At 39.0% G+C, this 23,403-nt stretch overlaps 1 protein-coding gene and 1 long non-coding RNA gene across 2 annotated transcripts; one reads left to right on the top strand and one right to left on the bottom strand.

The window, feature by feature from the left end:
• Window positions 1-14,221: 14,221 nt before the first annotated feature.
• LOC120293138 lies at window positions 14,222-16,508 on the bottom strand. The gene is made up of 2 exons (XR_005550833.1): window positions 15,684-16,508; window positions 14,222-14,503 (listed from the first exon to the last, which is right to left on the bottom strand). It is a non-coding gene; the product is annotated as an uncharacterized LOC120293138 (long non-coding RNA).
• Window positions 16,509-19,520: 3,012 nt separating this feature from the next.
• On the top strand, window positions 19,521-20,625 carry LOC104444987 (signaling peptide TAXIMIN 1). The gene is made up of 2 exons (XM_010058764.3): window positions 19,521-19,981; window positions 20,265-20,625. Exons 1-2 carry the CDS (start codon window positions 19,857-19,859, stop codon window positions 20,386-20,388), a joined length of 249 nt encoding a protein of 82 aa, XP_010057066.1. The 5' UTR covers window positions 19,521-19,856; the 3' UTR covers window positions 20,389-20,625.
• Window positions 20,626-23,403: the final 2,778 nt, after the last annotated feature.

Genomic DNA, 23,403 nt, shown 5'->3' with positions numbered 1-23,403 from the left:
TCCACTTATCGATTCCACAAAATTGGAAACGGCAATAACCAGTTAAGTTCCCAGTGCGGAGCAAACCAATGGAAATGGCCTGGTCCTTTTTCTACTTTTCGAGTTTGCATTGTACTTCATTTTCTATGAATGACTTATGGCTCGGTGGCCTTTTACTGCTGCAAGTTGTTCAACTTCTGCAAAACTGGGAGGGGTACACCTATATTAGTTGATTCCCAAGTAACATGCAGAAGCACCGGCTACTTTTTTGTGCGCTTGAGTATTGTCTGGATTTCTTTTGTCAAAATAATGTGACTAGTTCATTCTTGATTCCAAATTTTTTAATCTTATGTTTTACCAGTAACTATCGAGTTTAGGTAGACATCATTTCATCCCTGTCAATGAGGATATTGATGCTTGCACCAATGATCACTATGAGTTCCCTATGCAACTAAATCTTGACAACGAAGATGGATGATACTTAAATTGTCAAAACAGTTCTTTTGAATAGAACGAATTCAAAAAAAAAAAAAAAAAAAAAAACCACTAGTCCTAGGTTAACCCTCAAAACTTGATCAAATCGGTCCAATCCTCTGGGGTCAATGGGGTTGATTCCTGATTCTACAAATTGCGAATTGATCATATGTTGTCCGATTCCTAATTTTAGAGTGGAACCAACCTATATTGGAATCGACCACTCAATATATAAACAATGATTTGATGTCAAGAGGTACCACATTAGCAAAAGTCCCAAAAAAAAAAAAAGAGAGAAAAAGAACTAGAACATTGCCCTCACTGCCCCAACCTTCATTGATAGACATTATCCCTAACATAGGCATCACAAGGATCGATGAGACAGCAACCCTCACTAGCCACAAGGACAAACAGCCCTTGCATGGTGGTGGCGCCACCACTTGTCACCACCGCACGAGGGCAAGTCAAGGCTCATGTCCAACCCTCACCACCTTGATGTGAGGGTCAACCAACCCTTGTGAGGTGGTGGCCAAACCACCACACAAGGGTTTGCAAATCCTCAAGTTATGATGTAAGTAATCACTTAAGTGCCTCTCGTAGTTAAATGTGAAAACTTCACTTAAGTGCCAAAACAACGTTGTTTAGCGTCATCTCGTGTAGTTTATGTGGGGCACGAGGTCATTCGCCTATCTATGTGAATAAATTTTTTATCAAAAAAAAAAAAAAAAAAACAAGCCACATCATTTAAAATTTTTGGCAGAAAAAACAACGTTAGTTATTTGGTGAGAAATTCTCGTTGTTGACACTTAAGTCTTCGTTTCTTCTCTAATATCGATACTATCTTTTGAAAATTTCAATGCTTATGTGTACTAAATTGTGGTATTTAAGGTGTTCTTATGATAATTCTATCGTTAAGCATGCTAATGGTACCATGGCCAATAAAGTGGCAATGGCGGCGTGGTTGGATCTGAGGTACCCACACCATCCCCATTTTTAATAGTGAATAAACGGAGTGCGATCGCTACAAAAGTAACTAGGCTATCATAATCAAATTTGTAGCTTTGGCCCACTTTCTTCGTCCCAATTGCCTATCCCGACCAAGTTTTATTATTGTGACACATTAGTTGCAATTGAAAATATTTTGACAAGATAGATGAATCATTTGCAACAACAGTATCGTCCAAACACCAGCCAGGTTTTGTCCTTGTCTTTCTCCCCTCCCCCACAATGGTTGGCATGGTTGATGAGTCAAGACCACTTGATTAGGGAAAAGGTGTGAACTTTATCAGATTACAGGATTTTTAGAGTACTTTGTACCTGAACCAAAGGTTTAAACCTCACTGATTCGCGAGACTTGTAAAGTATTTAGTAAGCCTACAAGATGGTCAAGACCTCTATGGTTGGGCCCTGAATTATGAAAAAATAAAATTGTTCACATAGGTTTAAGCTTTAACGACATATGGTTTTCTAACTCTGTATTGAAGTATTGATCATAAGCTTAAACCTTACATCTATTAGAGACTATATGTAGATAAAGCCTAGTCAAATCCAGCGTTCAAGTGATGACGGATTAGTACTGCAACATCTTCTTTTTTGCAAATTGAAACAAAAACCGACTAGCATAAAAGAAGGCATGTGAATTGAAGAACGTAGAGTCATGCATGCATGATATAAACTTGGGGCATGAAGGACTCTGAGGCTTGGTTCTGACGCCACTTTAACAAGACCAACCCAAATACACAAGTTATTTGGTGTAGAGAAACCACAAAAATAAAGCCTCATCAAATCCATCAGTGAAGCAATGTGAGATAGTAATTTAACTCAAGCATCTCAAGTATTATGTCAAATAATATGAGAGGGAGAGCTATAGATACATTGGATATACGGTGGGATTTGACTTTCTCTACTTTGATTCAGTGACAACTTTTACACTTTCAAAGAAAAGGGTATCCCCAAAAGGGACAATTTTAAATACGTTGGAAAAGGCAGCTAATATACATTATCTAACTTGGTTCGAAACTTTTAACCAGATATCTCGTTGGCCTGTTGAGTTGAGTGAACTGTGTCGTTTATTATCCGTTGACCGGCAACATCAAACACAAACTCTTTTGTCAGCATTAATCTTACATAATGACCAAACTTAAAGAAGCTTCGGGTAGCTCATTTCTGGTTTGGCGTAAGGAAAAAAGCCCAAAGTAACGGATAAAATAGATGAATGTGTCGGCATGTAATCAAAATACTACTGATTGAAAGATCTCTCCAAAACCATTGGGCTTCGACAGATGCCAAAAAGGGAGGCTCCTTTTGAGCAACTAGAAAGCACACGTAGTAATTGCACTAAGTGCATATGTTTTTGTCTTTTTGAAACCGAACTAAGCGCATATGTTGAGCCAAAAGAATATAGGCGTTACGCGTGTCAAGACCATATCTTTTTTTTTAAGTAAAACATAATTAAATTAGCTTGAGCGCCATTTAGGGAATTTGTGTTTGCTGCGTGCTTAGTTAAGCAAATCACAAAGCACGACCTCCAAAGTCAGGATAATAACTTTTATCATTTGAGATGATCAAATTGCCCTAGTATTTTCCCACACCTCTCTCTTGCTCTCACATCCCCTCCACCAAACCACTGCCGTCGCCCCACTTTTGTCGCGATATTTCACCATCTTTCGGATCTAGACTCATGACCTCAAAATTGTGTCACCTGATATATTGAGATGTGGTTAATACTCCCATTGATAGATAACCACAATTTTAAGCCTAAACAATTAATATAAGAGACATGATCATGCAAGTGTGCAACTAATAATTTAACTTAAGAGATAAATTAATTATTTGAGGAGACAAAAAAAAAAAAAACCTGCATGCACTGAGTAAATCTTCAAATAAATGTTCTGCAAGATGTTGACTAGAGACCAAGCAACCATTTAATGTATTCATGACTTAGATATGATTTCCAAATATGATTATGCAATGCCAATCAATTCTTTTTGGGTTTTTCTTGTTTAACATGAAATGATTTAATTTTAATATTATGTCTATGATCAATTAAAAAATAATCCTATTAATTAAACTAAGTGTGATTAATTATTTATGTGTTTTCTTTTTTAATAAATATAAAAACTAAATTCTACAACACCTATCGTGACCTAATTGACCTTTATTGAAAAGAATAGTGACCTATTGATGAAGTGCTAAGAATAGTGACCTATTGAGATATCTTTGAGGTTTCCTTTGAAAGTTAAATTAGGAAACTAAATAAAGTATATAATAACCTAATTTATATCAGGAAATGATTTATGTTACATCCTAATTTAAATTAGGTAATTTCCTAATCAGTACATGGGTTCCTAAGATAAGCAATTTTAATTTAGGAAACTTAATGGCATGTAATCTATCCTAAATGTTTTACTTTTTTTTGTATTTTTCATAATAAAAATATTATCTAAAATAATGACATGCAATATCTAAGCCCACGTGATTAAATATACACCACATCCAATATCGGATACAAGTTCAACTTAGAACAGATGCATATTCGCTGCTTACATGCAACCGCAAATTGGACTCTCTAGCAATCCGACCAATCTGATTTTCTCCTTCAAAGACATATTTTAAAATGCCTTTTCCATCATCTATACCAGATAACTCAAGAATAATGATTTAGCATACTCTCCACAAAATATGAGAGAGATCCAACGGTTGAAATGTTCGTTCGTCGATATCGTGAAACTACGCGTTGAAATTTTTCTGGGGAATTGCGGGAGAGAGAACTCATGTGTGTATGTTTTTTTGTGCTCTCTTGTGTGATTTTTCTTTTCTATTGTGTATTGTCAACCTCTGATTGTGAACCATCTCTAATGGGTTTATATAGGGTCAAGCTTAGGGTTGTCTTGCAAATACCGAGGATATCTTTATTTCCTATTTTAGGTTATGTGATCTTTCTTATTAGAGTATACACCCTTTCTTATTTCCCTATGATCAAAATTTGACAATATAAAGCTTAATTACCCCCAAATTTGCTTCAATAAATCAATATTTCCTAATTTGAGATATTTGGTTTGCCAGGCACATGTATGTTCAGATGCTTTAAAGGAACTTTGGGCTCGTCCCAATTTTGCACTTCTGGAGGCTTAGTAGATAATTCAATTATACTTAAAGCTTCACTACAATTTATAAGGACTTATTACCAACGCAAGGTAAAAATTTATTTCTTTTGGGGTCGCACTCAATCATTAATTTTCTATGCAATAAATAATAAATAAGTTACCAAAATTCAGATGTCAACATATTACAATTGCACTCCCGAGTTTCCATACCTCCTATTCGCACGCCAATCTCATCCACAAATAGTTATAGCATCCAAGGTCATAGGCCACTCAACTATTGCTTGGTACCTTTGCCTTCAGTTGGTATCCACCTCATGCTTGCAACACTTACCCAGATTTTAGGATAACGAATTCTTTGCAAGCTTCGTCGATGAACTTTATTGAACACCTTTGAGCTATTTGTTGATGTTGATTCCATATAGTTGTCGATGATTCTTCTTCATAGATTTCAATATTCATGTCATGTCAATCATCTAATGGCTTTAAGAACTTTCATTGACCAGTCTTTCTCAATCAATCGCACTCCAACACTCATCAATAATTGTATTGTATGGTTGTCGAGAGCCACACATTGTGGTCATTAATAGATTGGTTTTGTAATAGTTGATAACCATATCATGTAGCTATCATGCTGATCACAACAACCAAACTCAATTAACCAACTAAACCCACTGTTTATCAATTTGAATTTTTTTTTTGGCACATAAACCGATAGTCATTAATCGCAAACAGTCCTTTACCCCATAAAAGAGAGCGAGCAACAAAGCTTCCCGCCATAGGGAAAATTGTCCAAAAAGTCCTAAACCAATTGTATTTTTGTCAATTCAGTTCTAAACATTTTAATTTTGCCATTTTAGTCCTAAACATTTTCACTTTTTGTCAATTAAGTTCATTCGGCCAATTTTAGCTGGAAAATACTGACGTGGATGTTGGCGGTGCCATGTAGGACTGTCGGCACTGATGTGGATAATTTTTAATAATATCTTAATATTTTTTGAATTTTTATAATTTTTTCTATTTTTTCTGTTTTTTTCTTTCTTTTCTTTTTGGCTTTCTTCTTTGTCTTTTCCGGTGAGTCGGTCGGCCACGGGCGATAGCCGGCCACCCGCCATAGCCAGCCAACTAGCGTTGCCTACCACAGGTGAGGCCCCACCGGGCAAGGGCAAGCCCTAGCAAGGGGAGCCTTCGCCCAGGCACGACCCGAGAATGGTCACTTAAGCAAGGCCAACCTGCGCCCAAGCCAGGGCAGCTTCACCAGGCATCGGCCTAGCAACGACGACACCACATGAGGCCGCCTTGGCTTGGGCGAGGGCCGGCCTCACCACATCTAGCGAGGGGAGCCCTCACCCTCGCCCAAGCGAGTTTCGGCCTCCACCTAGACTGGATCTAGCGAGGCCGCCTTAGCTTGGGCATAGGTCGGCCTCACCTAGGCGACCCTTCCCAGGCCACACCTAGGCGAAGGCTCCCCTCACTGAGGCTCGCCCTCGCCCAACTTGGCCTCGCCTGTAGCAAGCGAGGCCAGTTGGCTAGCTATGACCAGTGGCCGGCCATCCCCTATGGATGGCCAACCACAAGAAAAGGCAAAGAAAAAAGCCAAAGAGAAAAAAAAAAAATAATAACAATAACAATAATAATAATAATAATTATTATTATTATTATAAATAATAATAATAATAATAATAATAATAATAATTCAAAAAATTAAAATATTATTAAAAATTGTCCACATCAACGCCGATGGTCCTACGTGGCACCATCGGTATCCACGTCAGCATTTTTCGGTCAAAATTGGCTAGTTCGACTCAATTTGTAAGAAATGAAAATATTTATGATTGAATTGGCAAAGTTAAAATATTTATGATTGAATTGGCAAAAGTGTAATAGGTTTAGGATTTCTTGAACAATTTTTCCTCCCGCCATATATAGGTAAGAAATCTCGTGCTGTTTTGCTCGATACTGCACAATACACGAATGTATCTTCAGCATGGTGGGAAATCTACAAACAAAGCAATGTCCAATCCAATGACGTTAGTTCCAAGAACAAAATGGACAACAAGTGACTGAAATGGTCATCCAGCACCTTTCGCGTGTCTACTTTGACCATTATAAAAATGAAAAGGCAATTTTCTTAAGCACTATATATAGGATGTCCCTACTCTGATTCTCCATCAACCCGAGACCTTTTCTGCTACCTTCGAAGGAAATAAAAATGGCGATGGGCGTGTTCAAAATTTATCTGTGCCTAATGCTGATATTGCTTCCGCTTCCAAGCTCCCGTGCACGAGTTTCCCATATCGTGAACAGAGGGAAGACAACTAGTATGGTGGTTCGAGCATTAGGTGAAGACTATGGAAAGGGAGATAACATGCAAGGAAGAAATTTTGAGCTTACGAGGGCGAGTCCCAGAGGTCCTGATCCACAACATCATTGAAGTAATGAGTAATGGATCGATCCAACAAGACAAATGCCACCTTCTTCTATATGCGAATGGCGTCCTAGGAAGCATGAGACAATGCTCTTGCTTTTTTATTGTCTTTCTGAGTTTTACTATGTCGTTTTCTAATGTGATATCATAGTTGGGTTTTGACGTTGAGTTGTTCATGATTTATGGCGCTGGTGGCCTTTTACTGCTGCAAGTTGTTCAACTTCTGCAAAACTGGGAGGGGTACACCTATATTAGTTGATTCCTACGTAACTTGCAGAAGCACTGGCTAGTTTTTTATGTGCTTGAGTGTTGTCCGGATTTCTTTTGGCAAATTAATATGACTCACTCTTGCTTATTTCCAATTTCTTAATTGCATGTCTTGCCAATACTTTTCAGTTTATGTAGAAATAGTTTTATCCTTGTCAACGAGGATCTTCAAGCCTGAACTTTTTAGATCAACGATCACTATGAGTTCCCTATGCAACTTGATTTGACCACGGGAATAGATGGTGTCTTTGTCAAAATAGTTCTCCAAATGGAAGAAACCCAACAACAACAAAAAAATGTCTGTCCAAGGACCAGGATCGATTCCCAATCCTACAAATTGGGAGCCAATCTTTTGTAGTCAGATTCCAAATTTCAGGGCGGAAACCAACCCACCTCAAAATTGGTCACCTCACGACCGCCACTTCATTCCCATTAATCTATTGGTGCTATTTGTTCCCTTCTTTATCTTTCTATTTTTGGTTATTTCCCTCCATATGGACGTTGTCAATCAACAACACATCTATTCAAAATATTTTTAAAAACTTATGGTAATCTTTTCAATCACTCAAATTGAACATTTTGTTACATAACTATTTGATTGTATATTTTGGATAGGTTTGGAAACTAAATTGAAAATATTTAGAACTTGATTGTATTTTTGTTTTGAGTTTTAGGAATTTGACTTTAATCCATCCCTTATTTTATTCCGATAGCGAAATTTGAAAAGGTACATATGCATAGGGTGTATATGATTTGCTCCACAGTTCAGCATGCTTACCAGGGCCAATCAAGTGACAGACATGAGTTGGCGGCGTGGTTGGATCTGACCAACACGCACCACCCCCTATATTTAATATTGAGTACCACCCCCTATATTTAATAGTGAGTAAAAAGATTGCAATCATTACAATAATAAATAAATAAACAAAAACTAGGCTACGAGGATGAAATTTTGCAGAATTGGCCCACTTTCTTCGTCCTAATTGCCTATTGCGACGAAGTTTTATCATTATGATACATTCGCCACAATGAAAAATATCTTAGCAGGATTGATGAACCAACTACAACAACAATGTCATCCAAACAACTGCCAAATTTTGTCCTTGTCCATCTCCTCTCCATGGTTGGCATGGTTGATGGGTCAAGACCACTAGAATAGGTCAAAGGACTGAACTTAATCAGATTACATGATTTTTAGAATGCTTTGTGTCTAAATCAAAGGTTTAAACCAAACTAATTCACGAGACTTGTAAAGTATTCAAGCAAGCCTCCAAGATAGTTGAGACCTCTATGATTTTTATTTTTATTTTTTGATACCGAGGAACCACCGGAGCCCCCTTACGGGGTCACACAACCTATTGGTGCCCAGTGACACTATCAGGTCTCGCCGCAAGCCACTATTTTACACATAAACCTTGGGGGTAGCTAGCACAGAACCCCACCGCCATGACTCCCCGCTTAAAACTTGTTAGTAATGCAGAGATTCGAACTCGTTCCCTCGGTGATGAGGTAGTAAAGCCCAACCAACTGCACTGCCTCTATGATTGCACCCTGGATTATGAAAAAAAAAATTCTATTTGCATAGGTTTAAGTTTTAATGACATGGTTTTCTAACATTGTATTAAAGTATTGATAATGAGCTAAAATCCTTGCATCTGTTAGACACTATATGTAATGACCTGATCTGACGAGGGCGAGAGTGATTGTCATGGCTAGAAAGGGCCTAGGCAAGGTGTTGCTCCAACTCTAAGATGGCATGAGGTAGGAATGAACCAAATCTCATGTCACATAACCCTGGTGAGGTGAGTGCTATATAAAGAGTAGTATACCAATTTTAACTACCAACAAGGTCTTTTTTATGAGCGTAACCCAGAAAAACAAAACCATGCAATTTTTGGTCCAAAGCATACAATATCATTGACAAGTGGGGCCAGAGGTCAGCCCTTACAATGGTATTGGAGCCAATAACCCAGTTGGAAATGTGAGGTTCAAGGATGAACCACATGGAAGCTAGTGCGCCTTTAAGTACTCGGTTTGATAAGGGCAGGAGTGATCGTCAGGGCTAGAGAGGACCTGGACAAGGCACGACTCCAACTCTAGGATGGTGTAGGAGCAAGAATGAATTGAATCCCACATTATCTAGAGATGGTAAGATGATGTGTTACATAGGAGTAGCATTGGTCTTAACACTATCCTTTTATAGGCGAAACCCAAAAGAACAAAAACATACGGGCTCCAACCCAAAGCAAATAATATCGTTGGCAAGTGGGGTTAGAGGTCAGCCCTTACAATGGTATCAAAGCCAATAACCCAGCCAAAAATGTGAGGTCCGGGGACGAACCACACGGAAGCTAATGAGCCTGTAATAACCCGGTTCGATGAGAGCAAGAGTGATCGCTAGGGCTAAAGAGGGCCTGGACAATGTGTAGTCCCTACTCTAGGATGGAATGAACCAAATTTCACATCATTTAGGTATAGTGAGATGATGTGCTATATAAAGAGTAGCACCAATCTTAACTACCAATAAAGCCTTTATTGAGTGAAAACCAAAAGAAAAAAACCATACAAGTTTCAGCTCAAAGCAGACAATATCATTGATAAGTGGGGCCAGAGATTGACCCTTACACTATATGTAAACAAAGCCTAGTCAAATCCGGTGTTCAAGTGATGACAGATTAGTATTGCAACATCTCCTTCTTTGGAAATTGAGACCGAAACCGACTACCGTGGAAGAAAGCATGTGAATCGGAGAACATCGAGCACCGCATGCATAATATAAACTTGGGGCATGAAGGACTCCAAGGCTTGGTTCTAATACAAAGTTAATAAGTCCAACCCAAATACATAAATTATTAAGTGGAAAGAAACCACAAGAATAAAGCCTAATCAAATCCATTGGTCAAGCAATGTCAGATAATATTTCAGCATTTAAGTTAATCATTTCTAGTATTTTATCAAATTATATGTGAGGGAGAGCGTTACATAGATGCATTGGATATACAGTGGGATCTGCTTCTTCTCTACTTAGATTCAATGATGACTGTTACACTCTCAAAGAAAACGCTATCCCCGACAAGGACAACACTGAATACGTCGGAAAAGCAATATCTTTTTTGTTAGCAATTATCTTCCATGATGACCAAACTGAGGAAGCTTCGGGTGGCTCATTTCTGGTTTGACGCAGGAAAAAGCGGAAAGTGACGGATAAAAGAGATGAATGTGTCGGCATGAAATCAAAATACTGCCGACCAACTGAACATTTATAAGCCAAATGGAAAGCTCTTTCCAAGAGCATTGGGCTTCGACAGATCAGGCAGAATGGAGGTACTGTTGAGCAACCAGACGGCGCACGTAGTAATTGCACTAAGTGCATGTGTTGAGCCGAAAGAATGTAGCCGTCACCCGTGTCAAGACAATACATTTTTTTCAAAGTAAACAAAATTAAATTAGCTTGATTGTCATTTGGAAATTATTGTTCGCTGCGTGCTTAGTTAAATAAATCATAACGCACGACCTACAAAAGCGTTAAAGGAGACTTTTTTTTTTTTTTTGGTAAAGCGTTAAAGGAGACTTTAGCATCCTCTAAAGTCAATATAAAAGGTTTTTCCATTTGATATTATCAAATTGCGCCGATTTCTTCATTGAACTTAACCAAAAAAGCTCCGACCCAAGCCCTAGTATTTCCTCACCTCTCTCTCTGACCACCCCTCCGCCACACCACTACCGTCACACCACTTGTCTTGTGGTATCTTGCCATCTTTCGGATCTTGACTCGTGATTAAACCCATTAAACGGATGACTAAGGTCAGATTTGGGTTTGGCTTGACCCAAATCCAACCCATTTTAACCTGTTTCGATCCATGTTCGTACAATACAAACATAGCTACTCATATCCGATTCGACTTAAACAATACTCATACGCATACCTGATCCGATCCATATTAGTAATCCGATTCATATTGGTAAAACACTTCTATATTTAGTTCAATCTTGGAATACTCATATCTAAATTGAGATGAGAGCATAAAATGAGCGAGCATAAGATCGAATGAAAATAAGAGTCATAAAGAAGAACTGGTTCTTAGTAAGTTGTGAACCCACCTAACATATATTTTATTTTGGGTTTCACTATTCTAAACCCATTCATGACTTTAGATATTGCCTCGTCTGATGGTGGCAAGAGTAGGGCTCACAGCCTGATATCTAATCTGTGTTCTCTGTTTGTTTGTTTTCTGGGCAAACTTTGATCATGGGTCAGAAAAGAGAGGGGGGCAAAAAGGGAAAAGAGGGAAGGGAAAAAGGAAAGAAAGATAGGGAATGAATTTAAGCCGTCTAACCAGCCTAATGATGAGGTGTCAATCTCTCAACTAGTAACATTCAAATGCAAAACTTTTTCCTAATTTTACAGGATCCCAATCCGTAAATCGAAGATGTGGGGACGTCAAAACTCCGCATGCACATGTTGTGATGTGTCAGCCAAAAAGAAATTTGCTAGGGGTTATTCTATTTTGTCAGCCAAATGAAAATGATTATAAATGGACGGAACTACCATGGTAGTATCCCACTCCCATCCACATTATCGATTATACTAATCATCATTTCATACTAGGTGCATGTTCACATAGTATTGGGAAAAGTTATCAAGAAAGCCTTAAACCTATTACATTTGTACCAATTCAATATTATACCTTTTAATTTAGTCAATTAAGTCTTAAATCTTTTAACAATTTACTAATATAATCCATACAGTCAATTTCGACCAGAAATAGCTGATATGAACGTTGACTGTCCTACATGACACAATTAACATTGACATAAATAATTTCTAAAAAAAAATTAATTTTTTTGAATTTTTTATTATTTGCATTTTCTTTCTTTCTTTCTTTCTTTTCCTTTCCCTTCTCTTTTTGTCAAGCAAGGGAAGCTACCGGTGTGGGCCCCTTGCTAGATGTAGCAAGGGCAAGGCCCAGTGAGGCCACCTTAGCTTGCTTGTTGGGCCTCGCTTGGGGGAGGCGAGCACTAGTGAGGGCCCCCTCACTAGATCTGGCCACCCTCATCAAGCCTTCCTAGCCATCATTGCCGTTTGCAAAAAGAAAAGGGAACAACAAAGGAAAACAAAATGTAAAAAGTATTAACGCTAGTGCTAGTTATCTTATGTAGATCGTGCCATGTAAGATAACTAGAATTTATGTTAGCGATTTTTTGTCAAAATTGATTGAATAAACTGCAAACACGCATGACAAAATTCATATTTCTCTATTTTTATTTTTTTTTGTTTTTCTATTCCCCATAACTGGTTTAGAATAGAAATCCATATGGTAAGGAATTGCATTTTTCTATCTATGGAACGAAATTTTATTCCAAAAATAAATTTGGAGCAAAAATGAAACTAAAACTTTTAGCTTTTTTTTTCTAGAATAAAAGTGAGAAATGAAAACTTTTCTTATCGTTCACTCTCGTTATCGCCTACAACCCACCTACCACCCGTGGGATGCCGGACACCTATTGCCAACTCGCCACCAACTACCATCACCCCCCTTACAAATAGAAATTTAATTTTGTCATCAAACAAATTTATATTTCAAAAACATGAATTTTAAGTTGTTATCATATGTGTTTCTTTCCTCGGAAACTCATATAGGGAATAGAAATTGATAAATCAATAAAAATCATGCTCTGGCCAAAAATTGACAAATTATCTAAAGGTCTATGGCTCAATTAGTCTAATTGAAAGGTTTAGTACTGAATTGACATAAGTACAATAGGTTTAGGACTTTCTTTGTAAATCAAAGATGCAGGGGGCAAAACTACCATGATATTGTCCCACTCGCATCCACATTATCTACTATACAAATCATCATTTCACAATAGATGCATCTTCACATGGTATTATGTTATCTCAATGTTATATTATTGACAGAATCAATATTACTATACATCCGATGACAAGAATTTGGTCATCGATACAAGTGGCAATATATCGCTTCATTCTCTAAAAAGATCAGTAAATGCAAGACAGTTAAGTTTCATTGAAGAATACGGAAATAAAGCGCTTCTGGATGATTAAACGAGATCGCTGGACCCTAGATGATGGGAAAAAAAATTTCACATACATCAGGTGTATGCTCATTGTCCTCTTCCATGTTTTGTAGACTTCACTAATATGAAATTCATCCTGTCTACAAGTTGTGAACAACAATTGTCATTGCGTCAAGCTTCACGCGATCTAGCATTCTTCAAATTATTCTCGCTCGGCTGAAAGTAAAAGCTACGCAGAGAAACTTCTATGATTCTTTCAATTGAATGAAGGTGTTGGCGAGGATACGTTGGCTAAAGAGTGAGGAGCACTTTGCTATAAAAAAAAAAAAAAAAAAAAAAGTGAGGAGCACCACCCGAGTCTGACTTTTGAACCTACAGCTTTCCATAGGCTATGTAATCAGGTCGAGTCATTAATTACGTCTAATAGAGAAAGAAAACAATGAAAAGGGGGAGAAAGCAAAGCTTTAACAGAAAAAGAGATCATGGAGGATATCCCTTAGACTTCACACAAACTTAGGTCTATTGGTTTCCCATAGGGCTATGTAATATCTGAACTATTGTGAGATAGAAGAATTGTCACAAACTTTGAGATCACTCAATTGCTTTGAAGGGTCAGGCTGGGTTGACAAGTAAAGTCTTTTCTAGATCTTGGTCAATAGGACTAGATCAATCACAATCAATAATCATGTGAAAATCATTGAATTTGACCTTATTTAAAAAAGAAATCAAAAAAAAAAATCAAAAGTTTTGATTGGACTCAAACGATCGATTCGAACTTAGACAAAAAATTTATCACGCCCCGATTCTCGAGCACACACCCATGCCTCACCTTGGTCGATTAAATAGCGACGTTCCATGACGCATCGCCGACCCATTCATTTTAATACATATGCGGAAGCATATAAAATCCCCAAACAATAAAGCAATGGGATAGGAAAGTAAGATTTCAAATTCCAAACTTTCAAAAACAATTACACTTATATACATTGCAAACCAGTGCACGTATATATGAGACGGACTACTAAGTCAGATTCAACTTAAACAAGTTCAGGAACAAGGTCTACAAGCGGGGGTGGGGGTTCCACAAACTACGGGTCCTCGTCCTCCTCCTCATCATCCTCCACACTCCAACCGGAGCCTTCAGCAGATTGCACCAAACTTCCAACATCTTCAAAATCCAAGTCTGCTGCATCTAGGGACCTGAAATGTTGTCCTACAACCGGGATGAAACTACGTCTCAGCAAGTTTTACCCCCTAAAACCCGATTAGGAAGCCAATACACTCTAGGACTACCTAAGCACAACACGGATTATGAGACATACCTTGACCTCAGTTCCTTCCTACGAATCAATATATATATATATATATATATATATATATATATATATATAAATATATCAAATATACACGATCACATCACATCACATCAATCAGATCGAATCATCAATCAATTGACTTAGTCGATTACATGTCATCTCGACCATTTCTTGGTCCGCTCATCTCATACTATCTATAAGTCCGTTCATATCAGGATTGTTCACTACTAAGCTGATAAATAGATAGTATAACTCATTTCTGAGATGATCGGGTATACTGCTCTCTACTAAGTTGCCATATCGCCCTTGTTCCAATAGTGCTCAATCTAAGCTAATAAGGTATAATGCTTTCTACTAAGCTGCCATATTAGAGCCTGTAAGTTGATATAATATACCGGTATAGTGCTCTCTATCTAAGTTGACATAGCGCCCGTATGCTGATATAATATAACATCCCAATCATACAATCGATTCCATATTTTTATCATTCCTAATAAAAATAGTCGTGTGTGGGTACACGATTAGTTTTAACTAAAATATCATAATTTCACTTTTTGAACAACCCACCAATTTCAACAGCCCATTACATATTTTTGGCGCTGTAAACCGACGCTCGGTAATTTTCCCATTAATTACCAAAATTAATTAATTTAGTAATAAAATCATAAAATCATAATCAATTCAAGTCAATACAAATCAACGGTCAAATAAATAAATGGACTGCACCACAATAATTAGCATAAAATTTCGGTCGTCCGCTATTCTAGCCTAATTTTTAGAAAATAATGAATAAATTAATTAGTTACGAAAAATATTAAATAAATACAATAAATCCAATTTAGGCCCGTAATGCTTGATTGGAAGCCGAAACGAACCCGAAAAAATTCCAAGATTCGTTCAATAAATACTAAAACCTATTTCATTGCTAATTACACTAACCATTTGTCTAACATGCATCAATAAGTCTCTAATTTAATTACTCTAATCTAATCTATCCACATAATTATACTTAATTAAATATAATCAACCCCTAAGCATCATTAGCCTACTAAGTGAGGATTAGTGAGCAAAACTCACTTGTTAAAAGCGAAGACCGATTCTCCCGCAACAACGGCGCGACAATGGCCGAACTCCGAATTTTCGACGGCATCGACGGCACATGGACCGGGCCCAAAAGCCTTGCAAGCCCACAGCAAAATGCTGGGCTTGGTCTGGACTTGGGCTGAGATGGGCTGACTTCAAGTGGGCCTCAAGGTGGGTTAAACTGTGGGCTTCAAAACTAGGCTGATTCCGGCCGAGTTGCTGAAGATGGGCTCGTCAAATTCGTGTGGGCTGAAGAAGACAATTTTGTGGGCTGCTGAACGGGGCCCAAAACGCTGGATGGAGCTGCTGGGCCGTGAAAGCTGTTGCAGGAATTTTCGGTGGAATCGTGGACTGCATCAGTGGGACGTGAAGCTCGCTGGGTTGCCGTTGCTTCGGTTGACGGTGATGCTGCTTCGCTTGGGTTTCGCTGGCGTGCAGCTGGCTTCGGACGTGTGGAGATTGCGGTCAAATTTGGTGAAGAGTTTCACCTGTGTGTTGACCGAACGTGGCAGTGAAATGGAGTGGAAATGGGGTGATGGGCTACGGATGATGATGCTAGAGGAGTCAACAATGGAGACTTCTTGGGGGAGGTGTGTTGACTTGGACGGGTGACGCACGAAGAAGTCGAGGGAAACAAGGGCTGGCAGAGGAGCAGGCTGACGGTGGAGAAGACAAACGTGAGTGGAGGTGCAGGCGTTGATTCAAAGGGGGAGGCAGCAGTCTTCGGTGGAAATAACGAAGAAGGGAAGATGAACGAAGCTAAACAGAGGGAAAGGAAATATGGAAAAGGAGTTGCGGAGGGGGAGGTCGGCGAGCGAAGCTTGCCCAAGAAGGCTGGATGAGAGAGAGAGATGGGCAAAAAGTCCACAAGCTTATCCTTAAACATAAATGCATGGTCTCCCCTAAAGCTGACATGTATATCACAATGCCCCCTAATACTTTCTTGCCCAAAATTCCACTAATTAAACCAAATTTTGATTCATAAATTGCACCCCTTCCATGGTTCCAAATTTCATCCATTTGAGCTTCAACTTCTCCAACAATTTCCCAAATTGACGTCTAATTTTGACGAAGAAATATCCCAAGCAATTTTTTATAAATCCCGACACTCAAAAACTCGGCTTGAAAGTCCAAATTTCCCTTAATTTGGCCCATCCGAATTTCCGTTAATTTTCCACGACGTCCGAAACGATTTTTGATAAAAATCTCATAATATCCTAAAATTATTTGGAGGATGAGTTGATGTTCCTAAAATAGATAGTGACACGACAAAACTTTCAATTTCTGAAATTGGGTTTAAATTCGCGGTTAATTTCAATATGGCGCGATTTTAGCGTGACCTGGTTTACCGGGTAGCTTTTAAGAATTTTTGGTGCAATTGACCCGTGATCAATTTATCTCAAGTCACATTATACATTTTTGACTCATTAGCGATTCTCGGTTGTTGTGAAAATCTTAAGGTTTCAAATACGGGCACCAGGTACTAAAACGATAGAAAAATCAGTCTAATGCCAATCGACGAGTATTTTGCAATCAGATGGAATCACCTACACTCTGATCACATATTTCAATCAAGTCAACTTATCTCCGGTCTCTGATCGATTTCGACAATGCCGTAATGACCCTTGTAGACCAATACGGTCAAGCAATCAATTCCTGGTCGAATTCTCAAGTTAATTGCATTTAGATTCCTTAATTGCTTCCTCAGATAGTCCAATTATATGGTAAGGGATCAGTTCAGAGAATAACATTATTGACACATCGACAAAAGGTCCGATTTATTTAATCGAAAACAAATTCTAAAAATTCAGGCTATCACAAATTTCGAGATTGGGACCAATGAAATCTAACTTTATGTAATAATGGAGAATTCTATACATTTTGATAATTACTCTACGACGATAATTACTCTAAGACCATTAAGGTTTGTGTGGTTCCTATAATAACAAAGCCTAAATGGTAAATATTATTTTATTGTGATCTCACTCTTCCCTTCTATATACAATATACATATGTGTTTAGTGTTCATAGTGATCAAATCCTGGATCTAGTACTCACCAGCCCCAGCCCCAACCCCAGCCTCAGCCCCCAATCCTTTACCAATAGGGCCGCATGCCTTTTGGCGATTTACGCATTTGACTAGGCATTTTTTCTGCTTGCAGGCAGTTACTTCCACCAAAACCATTCTTGCATCATTGTATCTCCCTTATAGCCATCGGCCACTCAGCTTCTATCACTTTCTTTTTAAGCATAACCATCGAATTACACTTACACGCGTGTCACTTGGGTTGTGAATCTAGTGCAATGTAAAAATAAATTCTTATTGTAGAATGCATGCTTTTATTATTCCCCTCGTTCTTTTTCCATCTCTATAAAATGAATTCCAATTGCACAATATCCTTATAGTCTTATTAGAGATAATTAGGATATCTTCCTTAATTCTCCAATTTTTTTTTAATTGTGCCTATATCTTCCTTGATTGTGCATAACCCAATTGACCATAATTGATATCATGATTGTCTTGTTAGCTTAAATAGTCATATGATAAAGCTTACGTGCTCTCCACTTTAACACATAAATCATTAAAAAAAAAGGTTACACAATTTTATTTTCTGTATTATTTCTTATCTAATCTGATTAAGGAAAAAGCATCTAGCACTGCCGCCTCCTTTGCATGATTTGCTAGGAGTTAATTTTATCGATCACGATATCTATCTATACTACCAATAAAGAAAAAGATTTTAGAAGTTGTCACGTGCGAAACATGACTCCTTTATCCTCTTTGAAACTTCTTTAACTACTTCTGTCTTTTTAACCTCCACATTTATTTTGTGTTTTATTCTTTTATTTTGTCGAAAAGATTTATCAAATATTCAGTTATTTACACATCACAGGAGGACTAGAGCTACCCTCATCAATACTAGCTTGCTATTGGGCTTTTGAGCTTGGGCCGCCCATAATAGGCTTGGCCCAAGCCCAATCCACGATTTGAAGAAGGAACATTTTTTGCCGAATAGAAGGTCAACTTCTCCGTGTGAAAGTGTGCAAGTAAACAAGCATGTGGGGGAGCGTTTGGGTGCATGGGGTGATTAAAAAGAGAGACAAATATTCTCAGAATTGATGACAGATCAAGGAATAGATATTTGTCTGTGGAAGTACAAGTCTAGTCCGAGTGCATGATTCAATTTCTAAACCCTTCACACATGGATCATGTGAAACAATCTCGGTTCTCAGGGCTTGTGATGTAATTATGTAAAATCCAATGTTGATGTCAAAGCACGTCAATTGTTTCCCATGCTCTATCTGAATCCAATAAATGTCATGTTGAAGTGTTCATTTTGTGCACTCCATGTTTGACCCCATAGAAAATCAAAAACGGCATGCTCCACAAAATTTCTTTGCGCTAGCACGATTTACGTATCTAATGCAGCTAATATGTCCTCTATCTATTATGAAAAGTTTGACTTATCAAGAAACCGCTTAAACGACTTTAATTGGTTTATGAGTACTCCAACCGGGCAAAGGCAAAGATTCGAGCCTTGAGCCCCAACATACGCCAAAGGAGAGAAAATGAATTGGCAAAGAAGAACACATTATCCCAATACATTTCCCCGTTAGCTAAATTGGGCGACACTAACAAGAAGGATTCGATAGCACAAATTTAACAAATTTCAAAACTCGATTGTAATTTCACAACCACTACACACCTATATCCATATAATTTAATGCTAGCGTTGCGTGTTGGAGTTCTTTGTGGGCCAAAAAAAAAAAGCAAAGGAACCCTTTCACATGGCACACGCATATAATGTCAGAGAGATTGAGATGTGAAGCCCACGAGGAAAGTTCTTTCGTGCCGATCGGGTCAATGCATGATCGGGCGGATGACGCCAGGACTCGCTCGGTAGCCGGTCTCGTTCGTCCTTATCATCCCAACCAATCATCGACACCTTGCCTTTCACTGGACGGCTGAGTTTTCAACGCTTTCTTTTCCCTGTCCTCACTCGCTTTTGCCCCCTTTCGTCCTCTCCGTCAAACCCAGCGATACCCATAAACGAAGACGAGCGAGAAAGCCTTCCAAAGTGTTTCTCCGAGCACCCACAGAGGAAATCTCTCCTACCCGGCAGACGAATTTCCCGAGCGGAAGGCAAAAGAAGGCCCCCGGCCACCATGTGCTGCTGCTGCTGCGACGACGAGAGCTGCGAATGCCGGCCCCTCGGGTTCCTCCTGGGCCTCCCCTTCGCGTTCCTCGCGCTCATCCTGTCCCTAGTCGGCATCGTTATTTGGATCATCGGGTAAGTATGCATTGCAACTGTTTGTCGAAAGTCCTCTTTGGCAAAAGGGCTTTTTGTATGTGCGCGCGCGCGAGAGAGAGAGAGAGAGAGAGCCGACCCGTTAGCGCTGTTCAGTGGATGGAAATCAAGAAAAGATTTCCCGACGACAGTACAGCGAATTGGGGCTGAATTCACATGTTTGATCGCATGAATTTGAGTTTAATCACATGATTGCATTCGCATTAATTGGGAATTTGGAGCTGTTAGTTTCTGAGTTGGTTGTTTTTCTTGGCGAAATCTGCAGGCTGCCCTTGTCGTGCATATGCCCGTGTTGCTTCTGCATCACGGTGCTGGTCGAGTTCGCTCTGGGGCTGATCAAGGCTCCTATTCGGGTCATGAAGTGGTTCACCTCCCAGATCCCTTGTTGATACATAATATATATGATCTTGAGCCATGTCACTGTCGTTGTCGTACATTCGAGTTCTCTGCTTGAGAAGACTGATAGTTAATTGATTCATTCGTGCGAATTTTCAGTTCATACATCACTTTGCCACACTTATGTTTTGTTTGCTAGATCTTTTCTTTTTCCTCGTTTGTAGATCATTTTCTGTATGATGATCTTATCAGTTGCAGTAATCCTTTGGAGGGTTCCTTTTTTTCTTCAAGAGGCTGTGTTTTCTCGATCACATGTTGGGAGGAAATTCTACTCAATCAATCAGTCAAGGTCATTATCGTAAAACCCACGTCATGAAACTAGAAATCGGGGTGATAGACGAGTTCCTTGGTCTATCGGACCAAAAACAAAGATTCTTATCACTTATGATCAGTGTTCGCAAGAGCTAGACCGGTCCATGTCTTATCTTAATGTCAATCTTGTCGAAAAGATCTTTCGGGACTCGCTTTAGCTTACCCGATTGTGGTCACATTTTGTCTCTGCCGCCGTACACCCCTACTAGCATCGTTGCTAGCGGTGGCTCTCACATCAAAAAAGGGAAGAGCGACTCGATCGACAACGAAACCGCGCCATCAATAGATCGGAAGTCGATGATTAGTGACACTTGCATGAATGGCTAGCTTCGTTTTTTCGAAATAAACTTTCTCCAATCATCATATAAAAATGCGCCCATGTGAAATCTAAACCACCCACCATCATTTCATTGCATATAATAGACGGCCGCTGCACGTGGCAATCTCTTAAGACAGCGGAGAAATCAGCCTGGTCAATCTCACGGGCGTGCCAATCGGGGCCGGCCCGCTGCACGCGGCGATCTCAGCTTGGGTCAACGGCGCCGCTGGGGCCCACAGTGAGTATCCGGCCGGGGACATGCGTAGTGGGCGTGCCTGGTTCTGATAATGATGGCGAGAATCGGGTCTTGCATCACCCCGACCCGGTTGCCCGAAAACAAGTATTATGAAGAAAAAGAACGAGATTCCTTTTTTGTTAAATTTACACGAAGATAACAAGTCCCAAATCCTGACCTCATGCTATATCTCTCTCTCTCTCTACCGGCGGCAGGCCTCGGCCACTGCCTGCCAAATCCTCGGTCGACATCTCTTCCATGCCGCCTCGTCTCGCCGGTCGCTCATGAGCTGTCAATCGATGAAGCCGTGATCAAGCTGCCACCATTGGGCCTTCTATCCAGGAAGACACGTTTGCTCGCGCAGGGCGTGACCTCACGACAACCGTGAATGATGCCCCAGTCTAGGGCGATCCCGGGACATGGGGTCACTCGAGGCCGACAATGCCAGATCTGGACTTGTGACCTCGGACCCGACAGAGCAAGTCTAGACGTGACTCGAGACTAGGCGGATACAGATGCGGAGGAGGATTTTCAATGGGGACTTGTTGGTATTTTATTCTTTACAAATTTATTCACACGCAATAAGCGTGCTCTTTTCCTGTTTTATACTTGCGAAATTATAGACTCGTTGCTTGTAAGCAAAAACTTTGAGATCTAAAAGATTTTAAAAGCACCGAATATAGTGAAATATTTGGGTTGCAAATAAATTAAAAGAGAATGTTGACACAATATAAATTAATTACACAAAAATGTGGAAAGAGCAAAGTATTTCGAGTTTTAAATTTTTTGGTAAGGCGGTTTACGAAAAAAATTACAACTACAAAACTCCATTCATTTCGCAGAAAATATTTTCAGAAAAATGTTTTTAGATTTTCTTGTGTTTGTTGCATGGGAAATGAATTAATTGGGGAAAACATTTTTCATCAATGAATAAAATTCTTCTAAAATAGGAGAAAATATTTTTCACTTTTCAAGTAGGAAAAATATTTTCCTCACTCACTCTCAATTATCTCACATCCCTACTAGCCCCTCTTCTTTCTTTCTTTTTCTTTTTTTCTTTTTCAACAAATTTTAAATTTTAATTCCTTTTCTTTCACTTTTTCTCTTTTTCTTTTATTTCTTTATTTCTTTCTCTCTTTTTCCTTCTATCTTGACCGATTGCAAACCACAACAACAGTTGGCGACCAACTACATGCAAGCTTTGAGCTTATCAACCTCAAGCGAGCTCAAGCCTCTAACTTGTTGCTTTCTTGTGCTCACTGATCAAGTGAGCCTCATACTAGCCTAATTGACAAGTGCAAGCTTCTGCCTTGCTAATCTAGTGAGGCTTAAGGCCTCGAGCTCACCGCTCGCCAAACGCTTGCCCAATTGACAAGTGTGAGCTACAAGCTTAAGCTCGCCTTTGGGTGGTCGTGAGCTGTTGCCGTGGCTAATGACCAACCAAACAAGAAGGAGGAAAATATAAGATAAATGGAAAAAAAGAAAGGAAAAAAAGTAGACAGAAAAATAAAAATAATTATTACAGGGAGTGCATGGAGGAAAATCATATTAAATTGTCCATACCAAACGATGGAAAATATATTTCGGTTTACTTTCAAATTTCAGTTAAGCACCTGAAAATATTATAATTTCCAAAAACAATATTTTTCTACAAAACGAACGGAGCCTAATTGTGAAATCTATGAGAAAGAAAATAGAAGAATCTATTACATGATTGTCTATTAATAGGATATTTATAAAATAACTAATTGAGGAGATTTTCACCAAAAAAAAAAAAAAAAAGAAAAGAAAAGAGGAGTTATCACCCCTTAAAAGTAGGAGGTATTCTTTAATTTTGTATAACATATGTAAAATAGAATGGATATGAACTAGAAGCCCAAGCGCAGCCAAGGAATATATCCTGACCTCGATGGACTCAAGCCTAGGAGCTGACTAGGGGTGAGCATGGTCCAAGTTGGGTCGGTCCGACCCTTAACCCTATGACAAACCCGCACAATACTGGTTTTCAATTTTTTGGACCGAGGATCGACTCTATTGAGCTTGGAATTGGGGATCAGACCGATCCAATGGGTTCGGTTCGGTTCCAAGGTTAACCCGGGACCAATCGATAATTTTTTATTTTATTTTTTATACTCTTTAAAA

Source organism: Eucalyptus grandis, chromosome 5 (assembly GCF_016545825.1).
Source record: "Eucalyptus grandis isolate ANBG69807.140 chromosome 5, ASM1654582v1, whole genome shotgun sequence".
Lineage (NCBI taxonomy): Eukaryota > Viridiplantae > Streptophyta > Magnoliopsida > Myrtales > Myrtaceae > Eucalyptus > Eucalyptus grandis.
Note: the sequence above shows the minus strand (reverse complement) of the source record. Positions and strands in the feature narration are given on the sequence as shown.

Coding starts and splice junctions, on each gene's coding strand:
- LOC104444987 (XM_010058764.3), top strand. CDS start 19,857: ATGTGCTGCTGCTGCTGCGACGACGAGAGCTGCGAATGCCGGCCCCTC. Junction 19,982..20,264: donor ATCGTTATTTGGATCATCGG/GTAAGTATGCAT, acceptor CGAAATCTGCAG/GCTGCCCTTGTCGTGCATAT.